Source organism: Chlamydotis macqueenii, chromosome 14, assembly GCF_036417535.1.
Source record: "Chlamydotis macqueenii isolate bChlMac1 chromosome 14, bChlMac1.mat, whole genome shotgun sequence".
Lineage (NCBI taxonomy): Eukaryota > Metazoa > Chordata > Aves > Otidiformes > Otididae > Chlamydotis > Chlamydotis macqueenii.
The window spans coordinates 9186049-9212144 of NC_141569.1; the positions used below are offsets into that span (position 1 = coordinate 9186049).

The following is a 26096-nucleotide window of genomic DNA, read 5'->3' on the forward strand; positions in this document are numbered from 1 at the left end:
AGGGCCTCGGTACTGCAGGAGGACAGGAGGCAGACTGTTACACACAAAACCAGACCACTAACGCACGCGCAGATCAGGGTCTGGGATTTGATGAGAACCTTGAAATGGCGCCCGCAACGGCAGGCAGAAGAGGTGTGAAGGCTGCGCCGTGGCGGTGCATCCTTCATCTCCTGCTCCTGCACCCCGATGGCCTCCACGCAGCCAGCACGGGCGGGTGCCCGCCTGCCCCGGCCAGCGAGCAGCTTCCCGCCGCCCGAGGGGCACAGGGGAGGGCGGGCAGGGCAGACCCTTGGGACTTTCGGCAGGAGCCTCGCCGCTTTGAAGCGGCCCAGCTCCAGCTGGGGCAGCGCCCGGGGCAGGCTCAGCCGAGGCCCGCGAGGAGCGGCGCAGGGACGCCTGCCCCTTTAAGAAGCGGGCGACGGCACGTAGGCTTCTTCCCTTCCTCTTCCTCCCGGGCTCGGGTTCGAGTCGTGCGCATGCGCGCAGCTAGCACGCGTCGAGTCGCTGAGCCGGGGGCGGGTGAAGAGCGCCGCCGGTCATTGGCCTTGAGGGCGGGCGGGGTGTGCGCATGCGCAGAGGGCGCATTGCCGCCTTCTCGCCGCGCGCAGGCGCGCTATGGGAAGAAGCTGAGCTTTCCCTGGCGCATGAGCGCCGGCCGCCCCGCCCCACTCCCAGCGTGCCCCGCGCGGTGAAGAAGCGGCGGCTGCAGGCTGGGGGCATTTTGTGTCCGCGATAGCAGCGGTTGAGAGACAAGATGGCGGCGGCGGCCGAGTGAGGGACCGGCGGCGGCCAGGACTCGGCGGAGCCAGCGGGCTTCGCCTTTCCCTTCCCCTCCCCCTTCTCCCCTTCCCTACCCTCACAGCACCTCGGTGGCTACCTCTCGTCTTTCTGGAGGGCGCCGAGAGCCAAGCGCCGCCCGGCCGGGAGCGGGACAGAGCCGAGGAGGGGGGCGCCCGCTGGAGGGGCCCGGCTGGAGCTGAGCAGCGGGGACTAGCCGTCCTTGTTCTGCTCCCCCTCCCCTCTTTTCCCTCCCTACCCCTTCTCCCTTTTCTGGGGCGGCGGTAGAGCCCTCTTTCTCCCCTCGAGCCTCTCAGCGCCGGGAGGGCCCTTCAGCCGCCCCTCGCCATGGCGAGTAGCAGCGGCTCCAAGGCCGAGTTCATTGTCGGAGGCAAATACAAGCTGGTGCGGAAGATCGGGTCGGGCTCCTTCGGGGACATCTATCTGGCGATCAACATCACCAACGGGGAGGTAAGGGCGGCTCGCACTCCCTCACCTCTTTGGGCCCATCAGCGCGGTCCCTTCCACACCTCGGGGGGAACTGGAGACCAGCGACAACCTTCCCGAGGCCGACTTAAAGCCCAGTTTTGCCTCTTTTGCCTCCAGTGTCGCCGTGTGCGAGGCACTGGGCGGCCCCGTCTCGCCAGGGTGGGTGAGCCGCCCTCCGCGGGGTGGGGGGTGAAGCTGCATACCCCGGGGTTGAGGGGCTTCCTCCACCGCACAGCCTTCATCGCCAGTGGGGTAACATCGCCCCTTCCGACAGCAGAGCCGTGCGGTCGTGGTCTTCCCCCACCCAGCAGTTGCACACTTCGCTTGCGAGTGGTAGGGAGAGGGAACTGCCATTGTGGGAAAACGTACTTTGTCTTTTACGTGCGGCTAAAGTTGTCCCTCTCCCATCAGTCATCTATCCCCCTCTCTCTCAGCTCGGGGACCCTTTATTTCAGTTTCATCAACAGTAACCGAAACAAAGAAGATCCCTCGTTTCTTCAGCTCTTTTTTTTTTTTTTTCCTCCTTGGTGTTTTTTTTTTTTTCCTCCCCCTCACGCTTCTGAGCTGTAAAGAAGAAACACCCACGTATGTTCTTCCTCGCTTGTATGGATCTGAAGACTTTATATCTCCAGCTTAATTTCATGACCTGGGATGGATATTTATGTACAGATCATCACATGGATTTTATTTGAAGACGCAACAGAATGCAGGACGTTGAGCATGGAGAGTTTTAAAAAAAAATATACCTCAAAGCATTTGCAGCAGGGGTGTGTGGGGGATGTTGAAGTGCTGTGCCCCTTAAACCTGAGTGGCCAGGCTGTGCTTGGTGGACGCTCTGACTCCTTGTTCCCTCTCACTGTAGGAAGTTGCTGTAAAGTTGGAGTCTCAGAAGGCTAGACATCCCCAGCTGCTGTATGAAAGCAAACTATACAAGATTCTGCAGGGAGGAGTTGGCATCCCACATATACGGTAGGAATCATTAATGTATGCCAGTACAGTGACTTTTCTTTAGTGTTAGTGTGAGGCAGGACACCACCATTAAAAATACATTTATCTGGAAGGGATGGGGCTGTTGGACAAAAAGTGCTCCATTCCAAGCTCAACAATTAGTTGGGTATCCTCCCCACCGGCCCACTGTCTCTTCTTGTCTGTATGTTCTGTGCTTTGAAAGTGAGATCCTCAGCAGTTCCTGAGCTGCGAGAAATTCTTGTCGTAATTAGAACAAAGTGTGAGACTGTTTCAGTGAGAACCAGTGTTCTCGATGAGGTTGAGAGGTTCGAGCCGGTACTGGAAATGGCTGCTTTCTTTTGTTGCCTTTTTTTTTTTTTTTTTTTTTTTTTTTTGTTCCAACATGTCTTCCTCCTCCGCTCAGAAAATGGCGGATGGACGTGATTAACCCTCCCCCTTCTCGTGTTGGGACAAGGGACGTGCTCAGGCATGTATCTTTTCCTTTCATAGTTATGTGCTGCAAGGCTTGAGACTGCAGGGAACCTCAACCAGGAATGAAATGGCAGCCCCTTTCTGTTACCCGCAACAGATGCGTCACTAGGATTTCCGTACAGTTGAAGTGCCAAGATAATCCCTCCCAGTTGCTTGTTATGCAGCTTCCTTGTTTCGTATTCTGTCTGAAACTTTCAGTGGTGTTTAATAATTTCCTGATCTGGAAGAAAGTCGCTGGTGCAGCAGATTCTAGGAGGAGTCTTGAGATTATTGAGATGATACACTGGTTTAGTTCCCAGCTACTGAATCTGTGCATCAGAACAGATTAAATGGAACTTCACTTCTCTCCAGGAGGGCTTTGTATGAGAAGTTTGTTTTAAACTTTGTTAATAATCGTTTGTGAAGTTAGTATTTCTTATGTTTGGACTATGGCATAAAGGAATTTTGTTTTTAAGCTGCAGAAACGATTTCAATGTAGATATTGGGTCAAACTGTGGATTTTATTTAATCTCTTAATACTTGCCTGACACTGTTGTATGTGCACGTATGTCAGCAGTGGCCTGTAGGGTCATACTGTAATGTCATAATGATGACATATTCTAGGTAGCTTTAACAAAACCTAAAACAAGTCTGCATTTCTGAGGTTAACAGCTCACCTCCTCCCACTTCCCCCCCCCAAACACAACTGGCTGTAGTCATGAATGTAAGCTGCAGCTGTACAGCGGAGGAGACTGTTGTCTTGGCCATCTGTCCTCATTCACTGCAGCCTTTTACAGGAGTAGAATAAACATACCTGAATTAAGCAGAATGCTTCCAGCTTAAACAGAGTTGTTTATTTCTGTGAAAACAAATTTAGCCTTTATTTTATACTACAGTTTCCTTCTTTTTTTTTTTTTTTCAAATGGGTGCCTTTGTTTCACAACTGAAAGAACAGAAATTGCATTTTGGAAAGCTATCACTGTATAGTTATGTGCTGAAACAAGGATAACTGGGAAAACAGCCAAAGCAAGCGGATATCAGGTGTTTCATCACAAAACTGGAAAAGCAGGCATTCTGAAACTCTTTTTTGAAAAAATGAGTGAACATTTGGTACTATAATGAGGCCTAAATTGCAAATTTTCCAACTTTTCCATGTAACAAAAGTGAACTACTGTTTTAAGTTCTTGGATTTGGTTAAAATGCCCTGTGAGAATGTTTTATTTAAAGCTGAAATACTGGAAGTAACCTTACGTGCTTCTAGCTTCAGTTACACCAGTCATCTTTTAAGTTTTCTTTCTTCTGCATTTGATCTTGTATCTGACTGTTTTCTGTATAACCAGTGAGTCTCACCACCACAGAACTACAACTTTCAACACACACTGCTGCCTCCGTCCCCCCTCCAAAATGATACAAGATTACAACAGTCTTGAGTAAGAATGGACAACTGAGGCAGTACTCAAATTGATTCATAGGCTCCTTGTGCTAAAGGTGTGTGATCTATTAGATAATGTCAGCAAGTCTTAATGTTTTTCACTTTCAGGTTTTCAGAGTGTTAATCTTCATTGTATTTTTCTAGAAAAGTGTCTTTCAGGAAATTTTTTTAAGTCCTTTTTCGATATTCAAAAGCAACATTAATTTTAAATCTATTTGTATGTACCAGCAGATGCTACTTGACAGGTTCTTTGACTAGGCTTCTGTTACTAGTTGTCATCTTGCTGTATGACATCTGATGGTTCTTGAAGAATCTAAAATAGTATTTTTAGGTTTTTTTAATCTTTTTTTTTTTTTAAGAGGAAGCTGAGCAGGGTACCCAGCACAGTTCTTACGATAGACATTAAAATGCAAGGTGTTTAGCAGAAGTAGAATTCATGAATCTAAGGGGGAGGACTTGACCTGCCGAATGAGATGTATCTCTGAGGTGCTTAACAAGGATCTGCCTTTGAATAAGTCATTACGAAGATTAGGACCAAAGTGAAATTACTGTGCATAAAGTGAAATTACTGTGCGTATTGTTTCACACAACTCGGGCTTTTCTGACATGCGTTTTTGGCAGCAGCGAAGCTGGGGGAGTGTATGACTTTGTACTTAGGTCACTCCGCGTGCGTAATTGATAATACATGATCTGCTATTGTTTTATAATGGTGTGCTGTCAAGGCAGAATAAGCTGTTCCTGGCTCAGTATGTTTAGAAGGATGAAAATATTTCAATATATTTGTTAAAATTTCTGTTATGTGACACTTTTAAACAACAGCATAAACAGAGCATTTACTAGAAAATTAAGGAATCATTCTAAGCTGTTCCTGCTGCCATGCTGAATAAGCTGGGCTCAGCAGCATTTTTATCTCAGTGCAGCACATCTGGGAATCAGTCTTGCATTCCTCATTTAAGAATGAGGGACTTCTCCACTCTTTATCTACTTAAGTATTACAGTGGCCAAGGTCAACTTACTAGAAGTTGTATTATGTGGCTTTACCTTAATAACGTGATCTGCAGTGGTTCTTTGACTCACAAACTTGAAGTAGTAGATGAGGTATGGATTACTCATTCATTTTGGCCACCTGTTCTTAAAACTGAATTCTGCCCTTCAGATGTGATTTCAAATGTAGTAATGATGATTGCATATATCTAGAGTGTCACTTTAATTCCTAAAACCAAGCAGTTTTTTAATAGCTTTTAAGGCTGATTTTGATGGCCTTTCTGGCTGATAGCAAGAAAGCTAATGATAAAAATCTCAGTTTGAGTTAAAAGTTTTAAAATATTGCTTCTATGGGATATATTGTGAGCCTTCACTTCTTGTGAAGGTTGAACAGGGGGCCTTGTTACTTCCACTGTAGCAGAACACGTTGTTTGCCCATAAAATAGCAAAAATTGAGATTGGAATGTCGATGCTCCCTAAACCATTTTAGGCTTGCAAATCTTTGACTTTGCCGCTTATTGTTATTTCCTGGAAGAGAAGCAAAGTTTCAGAACTTGTCTCTGCAGTTTCACAAAACCTTATATAAATGCTCTACAGATTTTTCGGCTGTGGTGTGTTCTTGATGCAGAAATTTTGATTAATTATTGCCTTCATTTTTCACAAAAGGCTCCTGAACCAAGCTTAACATTCTAACAATCTGATCTGCCTTTAGGACACAATGCAAAGTCCACAGTATTCTGCCGGGCTTATTCTCATTGTTCTCAGCCATCAGCTGTCTTTTCCTTTTTTCCTCTCTTTTTCACTGGCAAAGCATTTTTATCTGTAATCTTGTTAACTGGGCACTGATCCTATTAGTTTGGGCTATACCTTTACTCCCAGATACTTAGTTCTGGCTTGGAGGAATGTAGCGTGGTGTTTGGTGACTGGTTTTTTTGTGTGTGTGTGTTTATATGTTGTTTTGTTCATAGTGTAACTCTGTTTTTGTCAAGAGTGCTTTAACAATTGTTCAAATTATCTGACAGCCACTCCTGATTTTTGCCATTTGTGATGTTTATCAACTATTGTTTGTGTCCTTTATGAAGATTACCTTTAGGTACTTTCAGATGTACTTTTGAAAGAAAAGTGGGCTTCAGATTTTTCTCCTGACAGTATAATGGAATAACTTGGTTTTGTTACGATCAGTTTCAAACGGAAGAGAGCTGTGCTGGAGCTGGCTGTAGTTATTGGTGATGTATTACAAGTGTTGCAGTGAAGAGCAGGAAGAGAGCCCAGTGAATGTGAAACAGATACTGCATGTATTCTTACATGGGCAAGGCTGACGAGATTCTGTACAGTGTGTGAGGCTAATCAAGGTGCTATTGAAGTTTAGTGTTTTGTAAATTTCAAAACCAGAAGCTACTGACATAAGGAATTTTTTTTGAACATTCTCTTGCAAACTGAACAAGTAAATCCTTTCATTTCTGAACTTTTCAGCGCAGTAAGTTCTTGCAAAATATTTTGATGTTGAGAAATTCAGTATTGGAACCCATGTATCACTACACAATCTTCGAAAAGAAGCATATTTTAAAGGTTCTGGCAAAAAAAAATTCTATAAAAGCATCTACAGTTTTTGTTGTTCTAGTTAGTGCCATGTTGCTGGTTAATCTGTTAATAACAGACACTGCCTGTATTCACCGTCACTAAGTAATACATGTAATAGGGAAATATGGTCAAGTTTAGTAATTTTAGGGTGGTTCTTACAATGAGTTTTTCAATCTCTTTAAGCAGTGCTTAAAAATGTGTAAATACACCTCTCAAACACATTCGTTTTAAACTGTTTTCCCAATGGCTTCCTGCAGCATGAAATAAAAACCACCACCAGAAAAATACTCACCAAACCCAAAAGAAACCCCAAAACTAGTAGTCAGTTAAAGTCTGAGAAGTCTCCTTTTCTCATCGGTAAGACAGATACTTTCATCTAGGTGTGTGAGTAATGAGGAGGAAGGTTCTAGCAATAGAGCCTCCTATTAATTAATTTTCTGTTACTATTTAAGGCTGTATGCTGAAGGGCAGAATCACTCTATTAGATAAGAGGAAACCTCCTGTTCTGGTAGCTCAGAGTAAAATTGTAAAGCTAGTATTTTAAATTGATACCTAAATTTTTTCTACTGAGAGAATGAATGTATTTAAACAAAATCTATTTCATGTTTTATCACAATCTAAACTTTTGTCTAAATTGGTCTTTATGGACTCCTTAGAAGCATTCAAGAGAGACTACAGTTTTAAAACAAAGGTAGCTGTCCCTTATTGATTTTATGATTTTTTTTTTTTAATTCTTACCTTAGCTCAGCCTTTGCAGAAACAGCTGCAAAAGTACGCAGTTCACTTCAGTGTTACTCTTACTTGGAAGCGGTGATCAGCAGGGGTACTGCTGAAACTTTTCCTCGGCAATGTTTCCTGTACCTACTGCAGATTAATGGCTTACCCTCTCAACTGAACTGAACCTTCTGACTTTTATGGAAGAAACTTGACTTATGTTCTCCTCACTTCCTACCAGGTGTTAACCAGCTAGCAGAACAGCAAGTCAGCTACGTGGAAGCATGTATGCAACATAACACCAGGCAGGTGAAGGGACCCTAGCATTAGGAGATGAGTTCCACTGGCATATTTGACGTATATTTCTCTCATAACTGTACAAAAAATGATACAGAATTTTATTTATAGAGTCTATCTAACTTCATAGCATAGGGTGTACATTGCTGTTTCTTTATTTAATACTTGGGTGGCCTAATTCATACTCACCATGGCAACTAATGTTAGATGACATCTGCTAAATATTCCACTTCAGTATTTCAGTCATGCCATATTATGTTAAGTTCGTTTATTACTCCTAGCTGGCTAACAGTTAAGTGCTTTTTCCAGCTTCAGGGGAGATAAACTAGAAATAAAATATGTGGCAATTGAGACGTGAATCTTACCATGATAGATTACCTTTATATGTGTTGCTTCAGTATCTGTTAAGACTCAAGTTAGTGTATTTTTACAGGCAGAACATACTTCCCAATTTGTCTGAAACATTATTTGTCAGGAGATGTCTGTCCTGGGAAGTCTAGAACATGGGACCAGAAGGGACCACTTTGGTTCAAATCCAGCACCTGTTTTGGACAACATGCTGTTTTTTCTGTGAATCAGTCAGGTGCAATGTTAAAACTTTCTAGGCTGACACGGCAGTGCTCATGATTCTGTCGCTGGAGAGAGAGGCAGAGCTTCTGTGCCTAAAGATAAATGCTTGTACCCACAGGCAGTTGGCTCCCATTTATTTCTTCTTTTTTTTTTTAACTAATAACCTTCTCCCTGTTACAGTCCTCTCCTATCCATAAGGAATAGTTGCGAAACTTCATAGCTGCCTTGCTGAGCAGTTTGAGTACATGATTACAGAGGTCACCACCTTGACATCTTTCTTGAAGTATCTTTTCTATCCCTGCTCTGATTAGGATTTCCTTTCCTGAATGTTGGTGCCTTAAGTATTGTTACTGATTGTTTCACAGTTTCTGTTGTAGAATACTTGTACTTTCCTGGTAAGAATTACTTACTATTTTTCAGTGATGCCTGATATTAGAGCTATATGATTATAGGGAGGTCTCCGTTTTCTCTTCAGTCGCATCATCTGACTGATACCTGGTACAGAGACTTCTGTACAAATGACTTGGTGCTTGCAGGAATGGAATACAGTTCCAGAGTGTTCACCGGTTCAGTCTCGTTTGCTTTTCTGAAGGATGTCTGAATCCTGTCTGTTCATGAGGCCTTCCAGACTTCCTCATTCACCTTCATGTGCCTTTTGACTTGTCAAACTTACTAATAAGGTGGTCTCAGGCAATTCCAGTAGTAAGATCTTTCCAACTTGCTTGTTCACCATACATTTTTTGTTTTTATAGGTTTTTTTATCCACCTTAGTTCTTCAGACAATGTCCATTTTTGTCACATGAACTCTTCCACCTGGTGTTTGAAAGTTAAAATACTGGTAAACTCATCGACTCATTGCAGAGGATTAGCCAGAGTAAACATAGGGTCAAACACTTTGAATTATGGAAGTGGCAACAGTTTATGTAACATCATAGTCCAAATTAGTTTTTTTTTTTTGAATGTGACTGTAAAGTTTTCTGCAAATCTGAAGGTTCGAATTTGACTATTCAAGTCTTGTCACAGAAGCATTGTACTTTCTTGCACTGAGGCACCAGGTTTTTTTTTTTTTGTCTCACAGAAGCATAATGTTCTGCAGTTCTGTTTGTAATTCCAGGTTGCCACAGCCTCAACTGCAACAGTCAGTGATCAAATTGACAGAAGCCTTTAGTAGAGGATGAGTAGTTACCTGGCAAAGCAGGTGTTGGTTGAGGAGAGCTTTTATTAAGCTGGAAGAAAATACTCTTGTTATAGTTGCTGTGGTAGTAGGAATGCTTTCTTGTGACGCTGAGCTGGTTTTCTAGTTTTATGTGTAATAAGCTGTAGACAAAATGACATGTTCATGGTGACAATGCCTGTACTGCCTTCATGGTTGCAGAATATATGATATTTAGGGCTGCTTTACCACTGATTCACAGCTGTACAGTTATTAAGTAGTTTAGTTAATCTTTATCTGAATTGAAGATTTTTTTTATGTGAATTTTCTGAATCCTTTTCTTTTATTCAGCATGTGACCAGCTCACATAGCTTTGATAATTGTGCTGGTTATGTTATCTTGTTGTTGTAATTACAAGTGCCAGTGTCATGGAGGAAACTGCTGCTTATCCACTAAAATGTGTAAGTGGTACAGTACTCTGAAACTGTAATTTCATAGGCTGTGTCTGAATTCTGTTAGCCCTTCACTCACCTCTCTTTGCTAACTGGCGTACCTCAATTTGACCCTTTCAAAGGGAAATACGCTAGATGTGAAGAGAATATTCTAATAACCAAATGAAATATTTTCTCAGTTAAAAAAAAACCTCAAGCTATTAACAATCATTTTCTCAATCATTTCCTTTGTCATTGATGGTATTTACAAAATAAGCAGTCACTGAAATAGACATCATACAATTATTGAATGATGCAGCTCTGAAAACAGAAAATAATTTTAAGTTTGGGTACACCTGACTACACTACTTGCTACTAAGTGCTAGATGTGCATCAGTAGTTCACTTGCTTCTCTCAAGGTTAGTCAAGGGAATTTAAAAAAACACCCCATGTGAGATCAAGTAAACAATCACTTGTCATATGATCTCGCATCATACCTACTTTACTGTATGGGATCTGGAAACCAGATACTTTCAGACCACTGTGTCATGTGATGTAGTTAATCAGCATGGAGCTACAAATATTGAAATTCAAGATGTTACAAAATTCCAGCTGTGTGTGTATACTGAGGCAATATATCAGACTGCTAAACCACATGATTTGGAAACTTGTTTACGTGGTGAGTCTTGATCTTTCAAATTAGACAAGTCACTGAAGTCAGATTAAGGTCACTTGTGTTCAGTCTTTAACCATGCTTTGATGGAAAGCTTCATAAAGGATTTTTACTGTATTCTAGATGATCTGTAACTTTAAACAGATGAGACAAGGGAGAGTGACAAAGCATTTTCATGCACACATGAGCTTGGGCACACCTTACAGCTTGAATATGGACTAGGGTTCTTAACAGCTGTGTCAGATGTCACAGTGTTATGCTGCCTGTTCAAGGGTAATTCTTAGCTCTTCATAGTACTGTTCTGTTAATGTTTTGTGAAATCTTCAATAAGATCATCTTCTGCTGTTCTTCAGGAAATCTGGTGTAATCCGTACTTTGTGTGTGATTTTGGCATTAGTAGGTATAAATGGACCTGTGCTGCAGAATCAAAATTCTCTACTGAGGAAGTATGTCCTAACGGGACATCCAGCACTATATGAATGAATTAGAGAAATAATTACTTTTCCTAGTGTAGTAATTTAGTTTTTTCTTTTTGAAATAATTCACTGTGCGTAACTATATGCAGAGTCATTACCCACTCAAAGTGAACTGCCAAGTAGTTAAATCTCTTGTGCCTGCTTTCGGCTCCCCTGCAAAACTCCCTGCTTAAAATGTATTGCTAATGTTGCTTCCTCAAGTTTAGTATGAGAAAGGGTACTTCCAGGTGTGCTAAAGAAAAAAGAAAAGTCCATGGGGCTCTAACAGACACGTAGGACACTTGTGTTCTGAGATGCTAGTGTGTTCTAGTAGTTGCCCAGGGCAACTCTAGATCATTCCTTCATCTTAGTAGCTCACTCTAAGTTTCATTGCTGATGCAGGATTAGAACTTCTGAAGATTTCTTTGAGACACTACCTTTTTTCTTTTTTTTTTTTTTTTTTGAATTGTGCTGTTTGTGCCATATTGTTTTGCACTTTAGCCTAGTAGTGTTAAAACTTGCATGCCAAATTGCTCTGAATTTGTGCTCTTCCAAAAAGTGTGTTTATATGCCATCTTGCAGTGATTGTGCAAATATGGGAGTAAGGAGTACTTGCCAAGCTCTTATGTATCTGAATATCCAAGGTTTCCTAAGAAAAGCCAAGACTTCTAACATTTTTGCTCAGAGCTGCCAGTAGTAGCAGCTACTAGACTTTGAATTGACATGATGTAGCCTTACTTCTTAATCCCATTTTCCCTAGAAATGTGCCAAGGGAAATGAAAACTTACTTGCAGTGTTAGCAAAGTAAATAAAGCACAAGTTACTCCAATACCATAGCAGAAGTTTGAGTTGCCAGTAGTGAAATGAATAGATGGGGCAGTGTTCTGTGAGGAATTACAGGCAAGTACACATGAAAATGAAATGTTAAGAGTTCTCGTCTTATTTCTTTGTCTTGCAGAGTTGATTCTGCTTTCCACCAGTGCGAAATGGTCAGGAGATTAAAATTTTCTCATGCGTGTGTAGAAGTAGGCCAAATGGAGGTTGTGCAATCAACCTGAATACTGCACTTGCTAAGCAGAGAAATCCCTATAGAGGAACCAAATGCTTTTTGAAATGTAGCTCCCAGGGTAGGCTTCCTTTTCGTCAGCTTCACTTTTTCTGTGATGCTGTAACTAAATTTTCTTAGCTTAGTTGAACACTGATCTTTGATTCTTTTCCTTACACTGCAGTCTCTTGGGCACTGAACTGTTGCTGTACTGAACAATTACACTCAGCATCTGAATTGGTCTTCCATTTTTTGAAGAAAATCATTTTATCTAGATCTTTATTCCTTAGAATGCTTCAATTCAGCTCATATTCTTTAGACTTTTTCACAAGAAACCTAAATTTCATATGACAGAATAACTAGGTAGGTCGTTTGGCCCAGTTTTCATTACCGTAGGTGACTGTAATGTTTAATTTTCAACTGTGACCTATGAAATTGTTTATAGAGCCTTGTCAAAACCACTCAGCCTTTTGCATAGGTGATGCTGATAGGAACCAATAAGTAGATTTACAGGTATAATCTGAACTTAGTTCATTCTTGGATGGAAGCTGGTTTGTAGTTGCATATGACTCTGTCTCTGCATTGCATTTTTAAAATACTCCTCTTGGTTGCTCCTGCAGTTGAAAGTAGCTTCTGATCACTCCTTAAAAGGGCCTGTCTAGGCAGGTCTTTTCAAAATGCATACGTTTCATGGCTTGGTGTCAGATTACAGTGTGAATATTAACCTCTTCATAAATTAGACTATCAAATAATACCATCGGAATGCTTTCCCGCTTGAGTCACTTGTAAGGTGGGGTTTTTTGTACATCGTAGTACATTCAATGAATTTGTAGAAGGCAAAAATTGCTAAATAGTACTGACAGTATTGGTGTCATCATTAACACGTTGGAGGACAACTGTTTTATTGACATTTCATTTGAATGATTGCTTTCAAAATACATATTTTCTGCATCCTCTCTTGATGGGATGGGAATGAATGAGGGTCCTAGACTGCTCTATAGAACAATGAGTATGATCCACAGCCCATATATAACTTTGTAATGCATTGTTACAAATTTGATAAAAGTGCATGATTTCTACTAGAATCCTGACAGTGGGAAGATACAGGCTGGTAGTTTCTGAAACAAATTCAAATATAGAATCTCTTTCTGCAGTTTTGTAAATGTTTTACTTGAGTACTCTGATTAAGCTTGGAATCGTGTGAGTACCAAGGAATTTGTTAGTTTTATCAGTGGTAACTGTTTTCCAGACAACTATGCATTAGTCTCCTGGAGTCATTGCCTAAAGTGGAAATACAATGTCTAAAATGTCTATACAGGTCTTAGAGCCCCAGATTTGAGATTAATCTTGATTATTTTTTTTTTTAATCTGGATACTCTTATTATAGGGTATATTCTTGGTGGATCTTGTCTGCTGCCACTAGGTCCTTGTTATAAGGAGTTAGGTGCCTAGCAAAGGCAAAATATAGCCTTCTGATCAATCAGGTGTTGAATCTTTACAGTGATGTACTAGTACTCAGCACAGCTTCATGAGCAGTTTTTCATACACACCTCTCACTTAAGGGTAGGTATTTGGAATGTATGGAAGGACTGTAGAGAAGAATAGTCAGGTTCTGTCTTCCAGTGCCCGTTTAAAGGATGGAGGTTCACAGCTGAAGTGAAGGGTGAGACTGCAGCTCTTCTCAGGCAGCTTAGGTGGTGAAATACTCTCCTCTAGTTGCAGATAACATATTTCTATGATAGAAATGCTAGACATGGATAGGAAGGAAAGATACACATGGGAGGTCTTCTACTTGTCCTCACAGCATTTGTAACATTTGAATTTTTGCCCTAAACTGATACGGCTGCAATTGATATATTGCTACATCTGTGTTTTTACTTTTATGACACTGAAGTGTTTATCCCTTTATGGTGTTCAAAACCTGGTAAAAAGCCTTCATCTTCTGCTTAATAGGACAATAGAGCTTGGTTGCTGTTTGTTAAATTTGAATGAATGAACTAAGAGGTAGTATGAGTTAACTGCATGAGCTACTTTGGTCTGTTGCGGAAGAGTCATAGCTGAAAACAAAGCTTAAAGCCTTTAAAGATATTTGTGAAGTTAAACGATGATAGGCGTGTAAGGTGTCCTGCAGATGAGTTTCGGTTCAGACTTTGTACACCCGCCTCAGTATATTGACATGTAATGGCTTCTGCTTCTAGTTCTGGTGTTTGTTATTTCAGTTGCTGCTAAGGCACAGTACTCTTTCCTCTTAAGGGCAGATTAAATGTGTGCACATGCGCTTGCCAACTTGTGTATTCTGTTTTTTCCTCAGACTTTGTTTCCAGGAAAAATAAGACACTACTAGCCCTAGTTTTCAGTTAGCTTTCAAGACTGAACATTAGGCAGCAATGTGCCCTTGCAGCCAAGAGTGCTAGTGGTATCCTGGACTGCATTAGGATTCTTACTAATGCTGAGGATTTTTCTTTGTTGCAGGTGGTATGGTCAAGAAAAGGACTACAACGTTCTAGTTATGGATCTTCTTGGTCCCAGCCTCGAAGACCTATTCAACTTCTGTTCTCGCAGGTTTACGATGAAAACAGTACTTATGTTAGCAGACCAGGTGCGTACAAATCTTAGTGTGAGGAAGTTAAAAACCGTGAAGTATTTTGTGCAATGTGGTTCTCTTTAAGTGGGTTAAATAATGTGTTATGCAGTGTTCTATACAGCAAAGTGAACACTTATATAGGGAAGAAGTAATGATGTCTTCTGTGTGCTGTGGCATACGAAATGCTTGTAGTAGGAGGGCAGTGCAGATACCAACTCCTTGATGCTGCAGGTCTAACAAGTACAACTTTATTAAAGTGTCAAGGCTAATATGGGTGGATTAAGTCCTGATACCAGCCATGGGAGTGGTGTTAGAAGGTCTGAAGCAGTCTCCAGTTAGGGCTGACCTGATTCAATGGAGAACTGATTCAGTGGAAACCTGTTACATGCTGGCCAGCTGTGCTGACAGATGGACAACATGCAAGTCTATGGGAGTCTTCTTACTGAATGTCACCGTGCACTGACAACCTCCTGTGACTTCTAATACCAGACTATGAGCTCATAAATACTGGCTTGGTGGTTGTGGTGTTTAAAGGCAGTTCTTAAAGCTTTTAGTGGAGATGCCACTGTACCCCAAACTTAATCAAAGCCTCTAAAACTGAGGTCTGTTAAGTTTTTTCTAGCAATTGATATTTTTTCAACTTGATCATGAATACAACACTTGAACTGTCCAGCCTTGTTTATTTCTTGCTATTTAATAAATAGCTTGATTGTGCTGTCTTCACTACTTGAAAGACAGTAAGGGCTTCTTGAGTTGAATTTTCAATGGTAGTTTAAATTTCATCTAATATTACGTAATTGATGTTAGTACCAAGTTGTCACTTAGCCAGATGCTCGTAGAATCCCAGGCTGTAGGCCAAGGAAGCTCACAGCATTTGTATGGAGACAAGGTCGGCTGTCGCTGTTCTCAACTGTATTAAGTGAGTGGTACGCTTGCTTTAGAGAGCCATTTACCTGCTCAGTTAGAGTCTGGGTGTTACAGCATCCCCGGGGAATCTGTATGGGTTTTGTGCAGTATTCCTGTGGATGATAAACACTAATTAGTTGTCACCTGGGAAACACAGGCAGGATGTATATCAGTGCACAGAACTGGCTTTTAGGTCATAGTCCAGTAGAACAGCTGTCAAGGGTATGAAGTTGTAACAATTCAACTCACTAAAGGCTGCCTGAAGAGTGTTTTAGTAGCTGGAAAGCTGCACCACATAAATGCGTGTGCTGTGATCTCATGCACAGGAAGTCGCATGGCCACATATGATGCTACAGATGTGCTAGAGTTTCTCTGTCTGCGTTGCTCACTGTTACTCCTGGGTTACAGTAGCCTAGATACGACAGTATGGCCCACAATCGGTTTGTTAGTTGCTCTGTGAAAACTGCTACCTGGAAGAGCGAGGCTTGATGATGAACAAATAACCAAATGAATGAGTAACTGGGATGGGATGAGCTTTTAAACTGTTTTGTGGTAGGTACAGAAAACCATAGTTTGAAGTAAGAAAAAGAAATTGCTCTTTAATGGGACACTATAGTTAGAACATGGGCTTCAATGTCTGTGAAATAGTTTCAGGTAATTAATCTGCCATTTCCTGACCAAGATTATGGAATTTTAACATATGAGAGAGAGAACTTAATTTGAACAGGATGGGGGGGGGGGGAGAAACCCTTCGTTTTCATTAGGCAAATACAGAAACTTCTGTTGCAGTGGAAGGTAACACTATAAATTTGTGCTTTCATTGATGGTTTAAGTAAATTGTATTGCTATCATTAAAATCTTACCTGTTTGTTTTTTTTACAGATGATCAGTAGAATTGAATATGTGCACACAAAGAATTTTATACACAGAGACATTAAACCAGATAACTTCCTAATGGGTATTGGGCGTCACTGTAATAAGGTTAGTCTAATGCTCTTTGTTTAAAAGATCCAAAGGGAATGGCAATGCTGTTTGATTCAAGCTGCACAACTATTTTAAAACTCGGTGCTACAACTGATATTTTGGACACTAAACCATGATTATTTAATGCAAGAACTTGAATTTCTCAGTATCCACTTTATAAATGCAGTGGCATACACATGTGGGTCTCTGCCCCACCCTGTGAAATGCACTTGGTTGCAAGATGATTTCTGCGCTTGCATCAGTATTATAAACTAATGCTAGAGAATACTTAGCTACTTTTCTCAATGATTGAGTTTTATTATTGAGGTAACTATTGTAATAGCGTTTTTTTCCTCAATTGTAAAGTCAAATCTTATCTTTGGCTTTGGGACTGACTTCCTGGGATGAAAAGAACTTGTGCCAACGTGGGAGCTCCTGACCTACCAGTCACCAGGGCATTAAACCTTGCACTCACAGACTGGTAAAGAGAACTCTTCAGCCATCCGAATTGTGGATACAACTAGTGGCCAACAAGTAGATCAATTGTCTTTCTAAATAAATGAATTTTTGCAAATATGTTGATAGAAAACTGTTAAGTTCTAGAGTACTTGAATATGTTGTAGAACAAAAAAAAAACCTGCTCTCAATTTACTTTGTGGGGAAAAAAAAGCAGGGCAGGGGGGCGGGCTGAGGTTGTTGCATTTGTTTGAATGGTTAAACGTAGTCAGAACTGCATGTTTCCTATTGAAATCTTTACATAGAAGAAAACTTTTTTGTTTTATTTTTAGTTCTCTTGAGTAAAATATGCTTAATCCTGCAATTTGTGTGTTGAGCTCGGGCAGACAGGCAGCATTGGCAATGCATTAAGCATGCTACTTAATAGAAATTAACTTCAGGACAAATGTATGTGATCAAGCTGTTTATTGGAAGCAAGATTCCCACTTATCTTCTCTATATGCCATCAGAGAATGTCTCATCTGTTTAGGCACTACTAGTGTTTAAAATGTTTACCTTTGTTTGCCTGTATGAATGCCAACTTCAGGGTTATGAATGTTAGAAGGGGAAGTTTGATTACTGTGAGATAAGTTCTTGTCTGAAGAGGTGCAGTGCACTGAATGTTTAGGTACAACTGTCGTTGGAAAAGCTTGTAAGTCCAGCTGAAAGGCAGTCTTTATGTAACCCTGTTGCTGTTAAACTTTGCTTGTTCCCAAGTTTCATACTTTCACTCTGTAGAGCTCTATTTTTCTCTACTGCGTCAAGCAGTTAGGCTCCTTAATTTTCTGGCATGACTTAGAGTATAGAAAACTTTAGGTTTTTTTCCTAGTTTTAGTTTCTAATTTCCAATTGTTCTTTTTGGGCCATTTTTCTGTACTTTTGCACAGTCATGCTAGGCTGGCATTGCTGCACTCCGTTTCATCTTGATGTGGATTAATGGCCTAGAAAACACTATTGTGCTTACGTTAGTGGAGAAACACATTAGATTTGCATCAGCTGAAATGAAAAACAAAATTGCCTGTAAACCATTATATTTTTTTCCCATTAGTAGACTAGTAAGGGAGCCACGTAATTATGTGGTGGTAAACACTGTGGGCATGGACCTTGTTACTATTGCAAGGTTTCAGGGTTTAGGGAGGCAGTTCTTGGTGGAAGTACAAATCGATAGGTTTACATGAGCAAAATGAGGAATGGTTGCTTCAGTTTGGACCCAAGTGCTTTACCTAGGGAGCACTTGTCCTCCATAACAGTATTCACTTTGTTTCCTTTTGTAACTAAGTTAGTTTGGGGTTTTCTAGAGGTGACTATACAAAGTCTAAAGAAAATCAGCCACAAAGACAAATAGCATGGTAATCTTGTTCCAGTAGCTTCCTGGCAGTTATATTTAAAAATATTTTTTCAAATTTTGATTTGGTGATTGGGGGAAATTTTGCTCCCACCTTAAAAGATGAATTTTCAGCTTTGCTAGAAATAAGCCCTGCATGCTTATGAAAGTAAACTTTAAGGTGACTAAATGCCTTCTACCTCTTCCTTACTGAAGATTTACTTTTTCTAAATGTCTTTTGGGGGAAGGGCAGTTTGTGGAACTAAAGGATGCTCTTGTAAGCAAAACTTCAATTTCCTTTTTTAATAGAGCCAAATGTCACCATTGCTATCCCTGGTCAAGGCAGTGCCATTTTGGAGTGGCTCACAGTTGACATTTAACTTGTCATATCTTTCAAATTTTCTCCTTGAAAAAAAAAAAAAAAACGAACATATATAGTTTTTTGAAAACTACAGTGCTTGGTGGAAGAAGGATGGCATTTGGCTACCCTGTTCTTTTTCAAACGCCTCGGTGTTGCCTGTCTGCGCCGGCCATTGTTGCAATGTAAGCAATACTGTTTGATGCACTGCCACCCTCTATTGTTTGTTCAGTGTTTAGAATCTCCAGTGGGGAAGAGGAAAAGAAGCATGACTGTTAGTACTTCTCAGGACCCATCTTTCTCAGGATTAAACCAGGTCTGAACTGTCTCCTATTCCAACCTCAACCCCAAATTCATGTGCTTTATTTTTGTTTTGTTTTATTTTTGTTTTGTTTTTGTTTTTGTTTTCTGGAGAATGTAGACCTTGCAAAAGCACCTCTTATGTTGGCATTATTCAGACATACTTGGCAAACATGTAACATTACTAAGATGTTTCCCTGTGGCGCTTGTTTAAATTGTGGAATTATTTCTAAACTTGATATTAAAAAGGGCTAAATGTGCGTGCTTGATTTCAGATGCAGAAGCAGGTTTTACTTTTGTCCTTTAAAACTCAAAGGCAATCTGTTGAATGTTTTGAAAGGTAGATGTGTTGCCCTAGTAAAATAACAGGGCTCCTGCACAGGGCTGTGTGCTTGCCTTCCTGCAGGGTTCCCTCAGTGTCTTTGAATGCACGTGGAGAAGTTCTGTTACCACTTCAGCCAGGCTCTTTCCCTTGCAGTTTTTGTTCAAAAATCTTTCCAAATGCCTAATGAGGACACTCATATTTTCATCCATTGTGTTTATAAAATGAGATTGCTCCAACAGGCTGTGTCTTGGAGAAGCATGAGCTTATCTTAGTGTTAAATGTAGTACTCCTAACTCTTTAAGAGAAGATGAATTGGAGAGAAATGAACACATATGCCAGTTTGTAGCAGGACAACTGGAAATCGCTGAATGTGAATCATAGCTCAGGAGTTTGGCCATAGAATCAGTCTGTAGCTTTCCAGAACAACAGTCTTCACGTATTAAATTCCAGGCAGCTAGCTGCTGTACGCAAGCTGACAGGCTTCTGTTTTCTGCTTCTGAAACTTTCTTATCAGTAGAGGCAGAGACTTTGATCTACTTCTCTAGTTGCTCTTGGCAAAAATCTTGCCCTACTTCTCCAGTTTCCTGCTGATGGTGCAACAAACAGAATTAAGGTGGTGTGAGGTTATCTGTGGGAATGTGTCTGTGTTCCTGCTGGCTGGCGTGGGTACGTTCTGTGCTCATCCAAATCAGGCCGTATCTTCCAACTTAACTCTTTGCAAGATGGACTTACTCCTTTACCTTCCACTCATCTAGGGCAGGAAATACAGAATGAGCCTAGGCTAGGGAACAGAGTAAACATCCCTGAAGAAATCAGTGCTGTAAAATAAAACCAGTTACTTAACTAGTGTAAAACAGATCTGTGTTTCTGAATTGCTTCCTCTCCTCTTTTTTTGAAGAGGGTCTACCTATTCTGCTTGAGAGAATGCAGAATTGCCTTGTTCAGGTCTAATATCAAGAACTTGTAGCAGCTGTGGAAGAGGCAGAGCATCATTTATTTTTACAACTCTTCTTGAAGAAAGTAGTCTTACTGAGTTGGTGCTAAACAGGGCTGGACACCAGCTATTTATGGATTAGAGGTACACTTCCAGTGTTAACTATTTTGATTCATGAACTGTAACTTTGTCCCTTCGTACCATTAATTAATGACAAGATCCTCAGGATTACAGAAAGTATGTGTTTAAAATGTTTGTAACTAAATGTGCAGTGAAAACTGAGTGTTGTGTAGTGTTTGGTGTTTTTCCCCTCCTTCTCGAGGCATAGCATTTTGCTTAAAGTAATGGGCAAAGGCCCTGCAAAAGTAACTGTTGTAAACTGTATGTCCGAGACTGCCATCACATCAGAGAGCTTTAATCAGAAAATAAAGAATTTAATTTTATCTCGGGCTTTGCTTCTAGGAAAGTTGCATTTGCAGTATAGTAATCACATAGCAGCTTTGTACTATCTGCTTTAGGAGTTTAGTATCAAAATCACTAATTTTCTGCTAGCTGGAGAGCATGTCCATGCTCCCTAAGTTAGTAAGTACCTAGTGGTAGGTGTGGCAGGTGCAACAAAGACAAGACTCCCACTTTCCTGAGCTGTTTGACCAGTGTAGTTGATTTGCAAACTTGAGTTTACCTCCTGTTGCTCAAATTATTCTGGATTTTCAGGGTGACTTTCGCTAGAACAGCAAAGGGAGAACTGCTGTGCTTTGTGGTTGCGTGTAAGTCGTGGCAAGACTTCAACTCAAGGTTTTCTGCTCTAACATCAGTGGCTTAAGAAGTTCTTAGCTTTGTTTCTGTCTAGGCTACTGTAGTTAGGAAATCTTCTTCAACTAGAATTCTAAAACATTCTACCATGCAATTCAGAAACTTTCAGTCTTCAGTATCGTTGCTTCTATGTCAAGTGTCACGTTATAATTCACAGCGCTTCCAGTGTGCCAGAGTGACCCTTTGTTTCAGTCTTGGATGCAGATATACCTGCATATCAATCTCCAGCACTTGTTTGCATTTAAAGCTGTAGCTTTTGTTCTGGAATCACCTTATGTCTTCTTTCCATCATCTCCCTCCCCTCCCCAAGTTACTTTGCAGTATTCATTAATCTGTAGCGGCTGTAGTCCCTGATCCTGTAGCATTAATCCATCGTTGGAATCAGGAGCTCAGCCTGATGATTTCTAGCTTGAATACTGGTTGCTAGAATTTGAAATGTTCCTTACATACTTCTGCCTCAACTTTTTTTGCCTAGTCCTGAAATCTTGTCGCAAAAAGGTACAGTCTGTATTAACCTTTGTAGCTAGGCTGGCTTTTTAGCACACTAATTAGCACACACTCAGTTGTTGCTGAGTACCACATCATTGCACAAGCTTGGTTATTAGAAACCTAAATTGGATTCCATGTACTAGACTGTAGCTTCCTGGCTGTATTAATATCATCAGCAAGTGTGTCATGCTGCTGTGATCGTGTTCTGGTAGTCTTAAAATGAGTGTATGATTGAAAGCAAGATGTCTTCATCACTGTTGAAGGTTTTGGCCTTATGCTCTGCAGAATGGCCAGTGTTCTTTGAGCCACAGAGGCGAATACAGGATGTGCATCATGTGCATTAGGCTGCTGAGCTGCCATTAACTATCTGTATGTGTAAACTGCTGTAGTGTGAGTTGGTTTTTGCGACGTGTACTTTCGCACATAGTAGTTTCCTTCCTAAATTGTGCACTGTAGTTATTGAGCTAATGTGATACAAATCACAAGAGTAACATAAAATAGTTGTAGAACTAAGCTACAGATGCTGAGTAGCACAATCTAATCTACTCCACTGGATTGAGAAAAGGCTTGAACTAATTCACAGTTAAGTTTTTGAACTGGCTCGTTAAAGCTAGTTGCAACTCTGCACTTTGCTTTCTCTTAACTGTAGGCTGTTACATTGTGTGGATCTTTTAAAATATAGCTATTGCCTAGTGAAAGAGACTGGAGATTCCTTGGATTGTATAGGAATATAATCTATTTTCATTTTTCTTTAAGTTATTCCTTATTGACTTTGGTTTGGCCAAAAAGTACCGGGACAACAGGACAAGACAACACATACCATACAGAGAAGACAAAAATCTCACTGGCACAGCTCGGTATGCCAGTATCAATGCACATCTTGGCATTGAGCAGAGGTGAGTTCAAGGAGATTACTGCTGTGCTTTTGGAGGGAGACTGCAAGATGATCTTATTTGTAAGCTTCTGGAGTGTCTGAACTAATTTTCTATGAATAATTGCAAGTGCTTTTCTTTTTTACTTCCTCTGCAAGGGTAGGGGGAAAAAAATCCAAGCATCTCATTTGCTTCTCAAAGAGTTTAAGTCTTGCAGGCATGAGGTAGATGTTCTGTGCAGTTTTGTTTTTTTTAAAGGATAAATTATACTTTCATGTGGATCTGTCAGGGGACCTTCACAAATAAAATTACGTACTTCTGATTGCGTTAGTACCTGTTGATGCTGCTGACTGGCTCGAGGTGTAATTCTGTAGCCAGAAAGGATATTGTGAAGCTGTCGTATGTGTCCTGTTTTCTCACTCTCCCTTCAAGTTAGTAAACTACTGTATATCCTTTTGCCTGCAAGTGAGACTTAAAGATCGACTTCACTCACACTATATTTTGGTTTCTGATATACACATCATAGTTGTGGCTCTACATGTATATATGTGTATATATTTTTGTTTGAGACTTGGTTAATCGACAAACATATTTTTATCACCTGAATGAAAAGCATATTGCTCCTACAGTATCTTAGCAGTGGTCCAGTGGAGACAGCACTTCAGGTTGTTTGGAAGCGAATGTTAGGTAATCATGAGATATGAAGCGATGGCTCTCTTCCTTGCCTATATGCCTAGATATTGTTGTGTAGCAGTGTGGGTTTTGCCACATGCTACTGAGGTCGCTTAGATACAGTTAAAACTTCCATGAATGTCTGTGCCTCTGACCTTCAATTTAATCAAAATGGGAATAACAGAATTTCTAGTGGTCAACTTCAGCAGAACGTGTAACTTAAAAATATTTGATGCTTTTAAAATGCTCCATGTTTCCTCTTTGCTTTAATTTCTTTAAGATTCCTTAAGTGTATTTTATTGTCTGTCAGTGTCATTATCTAAGCCTACTTGACATGTGGGTCAAGTAGGGTGAATGACAGGTGTCACTTCTGAAGTAAGTACATTTCATAGAACCCAAGCCGTTCCTGTAAGTGAATAGCTGTGCTAGCACCTTACCAGGAAGGGAGAGAGCTGCAAAGGACTGTTGCTTTTTAATTTAGTTGGAGGTCTTTTACCATCTCCACTTGTACTGGGAGTTCTAATATAATCAGAAATGTAGCTTGGTGCATGCTAAAAGCTGGTAAACTGTCTAAATCAAGCCAACAGTGAGGCAAACAAATAACATGTTCCTATAATCAAGACAAACCGGTCCTGAAGCTTATGGCAGAATATTTCAACTGGTAGTGCTGTACTTGAACTGTTACAGAACGTGTTTTCCTATATGTAATGACAGGTATTCTTGAGGAGCTGTTTGCAATGTTATCCATTTCTTGTTTCAGTAGTGGAGAGTACTGTCCTGTTTTCCAAAGCCTGAAAATCACTTTTATCAGTATATGCTCAAATATAATATAGCAATTGCAGATTTACAGAACTAAATGTTTCCTACTACAAAATAATGGAAATTAAACATTAAAACAATGAACTGGATGGGAGATGGAAACTCCCTTTATTGCTTCTAAATTTACTGCTGCCTTCTCAGAAAATGTAATTTTATGTCATGGCCCCATACCAGTTCACTGAATCCTGTTAATGATTAAAATCTGCAATTCTAATAGAATTAACAAGTTTTGCAGGCAGGAGTTCGTGGTCTTAGTATCATTTTTATCCCTCTGTCTTTGAGTGGTTTCATGTTACAGCTGAGTTATCTCAGAGCTAGTTGCTGTTAAGAGAAGTGAACCAGTCTTCCCTTCCCTGACCCCTGGGCACAGCTAGAGCTTTTTTTTTTCCTTGTGGTGAAATGGTTTAGGGAGCCAAACTGATTTTCTTCTGGGACAGCTCCCTGAACAGGTTCCTCAAAGAGTAAGAGCTGGAGCACTAGTGGAGGAGGTGACAGACCATTCTTGTGATTATTAGTGGTTTTATGTTGTGTTGGCTGTAACAAAATGATCACCTACAACTTCTTTCCTCTGATACCAAGATCTGGAGGTAGATCTGTCCAGGTGCTTCCAAATTTTTCTCACTTCAAGAGAGCTATTTTACCCTCACCCATATGTACAGTTTGCAATACCACTCTCAGGCTTTTACTCCCTTGTGGGGGTAGTAGGTGTGCAGTCTTCCCTGCCACCATTTGAATACTTTTCTTGCAGGTCTGCTTGAGTAGCAAAGTAGAAGCAATACCTGTCAGATTCCCTTGATAAGGGAGCTGGGGGGAGGAAAACATGACATTTTTCTGTCTCATGTTAAGTAGATGTCAGCTGTTGAGGGCCAATCAGAGGGAAAAATTTGATTCTGCCACAGCTGGGAAGAGGCAACTGCCAAGAGGAAAAAAAGTCATGGAGCATTTTTTGCACATCAGTGAACTGTACTAGCCTTAGTAATCCTGAAAACAGTATGATACTGTTCATGTAGTTAAAGCGTGGATCTGGAGTATAGGCAATACAGAAGACATTTGAAGCCTTTTAGATGAGTTTTCTGTGCAAATTCTCAGTGAAGTCTATGGATAGATAACTTTGGAGTTCTCTAGCTGCCCTGAAACAGATTTCTTGTGGGAAGAAGGCAGAGGCACCTCTCAGGTTGGTGCATACACCTTTCTAAATACTGCTTGTCTCTTAAAAATCATGGAGGCAATTCAGGTTTTTTTAACAGAAGTGAGGAAGGAAAGGAGTTAGGCCCTTCTGGGGCTAGATGTTCAGTTTTGGACCCAGACTGCGGCAAGGTTTGGGGAAGAATCTTCCTTAATGAAGTTAAGGCTAATGTCATGTATCTCTCTTGCAATGTATTCCATGATTCCTGCAGGTAAAACTTTAATTTCTTTCCAAGGTAATGAATTAAATGGGAAAGGTGTTTAATGTCTCATTTTTTGTTTTCCAAAGTTTTTGTTTCCCAAATTATCCTAATGTAACTACAGATGGAAACTTAGCACACAATGCCTACTGACTGTTCCTTGCTTGAAAAGTGAATAGGATCTCCTTCCTGCTTGTGAAGACTTGTTACATGTGTGCCAGTGGAATCCTGAACACCTAGATGTCTTAGCTGTATTAGAGACCTTCCTTTGCACCAAAGCTTAGGTTTTATTCCTTAATTATTTTTTTAAATTTTGGAATGCTTGCACTATTTGTAATAAAGTCTGAAATGCCAAAACTTGTAATTCATTGTGTTCTTCCTCTTTCTCCAGTCGCCGGGATGACATGGAATCTCTAGGCTATGTATTGATGTACTTTAACAGAACCAGTCTGCCTTGGCAAGGATTAAAGGTTTGTTATGTTGCTTTTTTCCCCACTCTTTTTTTTTTTTTTTTCTCCCCACATTTGAGTATTGTGCTTCTTCCTACTGGTCTAGTTAGGTAGTTGTATATAATGTTTAGCTTCAGTTATACAAAGCTGCTTTTCCCAAGCCATTATATTTATAGAATGTAGAAGAAAGGTTCTTTCTGCTTCTTGTGCAGCAGACAAAATGTGTATTGTTTGTCTTAAAATTTATGTTAAACAATAGCTTACATCATCTTTGCAAATTATTATTGTCCTGTTATAGGCTGAGGCCCTCTTTGGGAAGTGAAAAATAACATTGTTAGTGACTTCTTGAATTGCTACAGAGAGCTTGGCAATGATCTCTCGCCCAGCC

The 26096-nt window shown here is 40.6% G+C and overlaps 1 protein-coding gene across 3 annotated transcripts in view; it reads left to right on the top strand.

Annotated features, from left to right (window-relative positions):
* Positions 1–679: 679 nt before the first annotated feature.
* Positions 680–26096, top strand: part of CSNK1A1 (casein kinase 1 alpha 1) — a 36253-nt gene continuing 10836 nt past the window's right edge. For 2 of the 3 annotated variants that reach the window (XM_010118952.2, XM_086759216.1), the window contains exons 1-7: positions 680–1248; positions 2129–2235; positions 14493–14619; positions 16393–16491; positions 18883–18966; positions 22268–22407; positions 25651–25729. In XM_010118952.2, the coding sequence (XP_010117254.2) occupies positions 1126–1248; positions 2129–2235; positions 14493–14619; positions 16393–16491; positions 18883–18966; positions 22268–22407; positions 25651–25729 (759 nt within the window). In that variant the 5' untranslated portion in view covers positions 680–1125. The remainder of the gene's footprint in view (positions 1249–2128; positions 2236–14492; positions 14620–16392; positions 16492–18882; positions 18967–22267; positions 22408–25650; positions 25730–26096) is intronic. The other variant, XM_086759217.1, reaches the window with a different exon arrangement.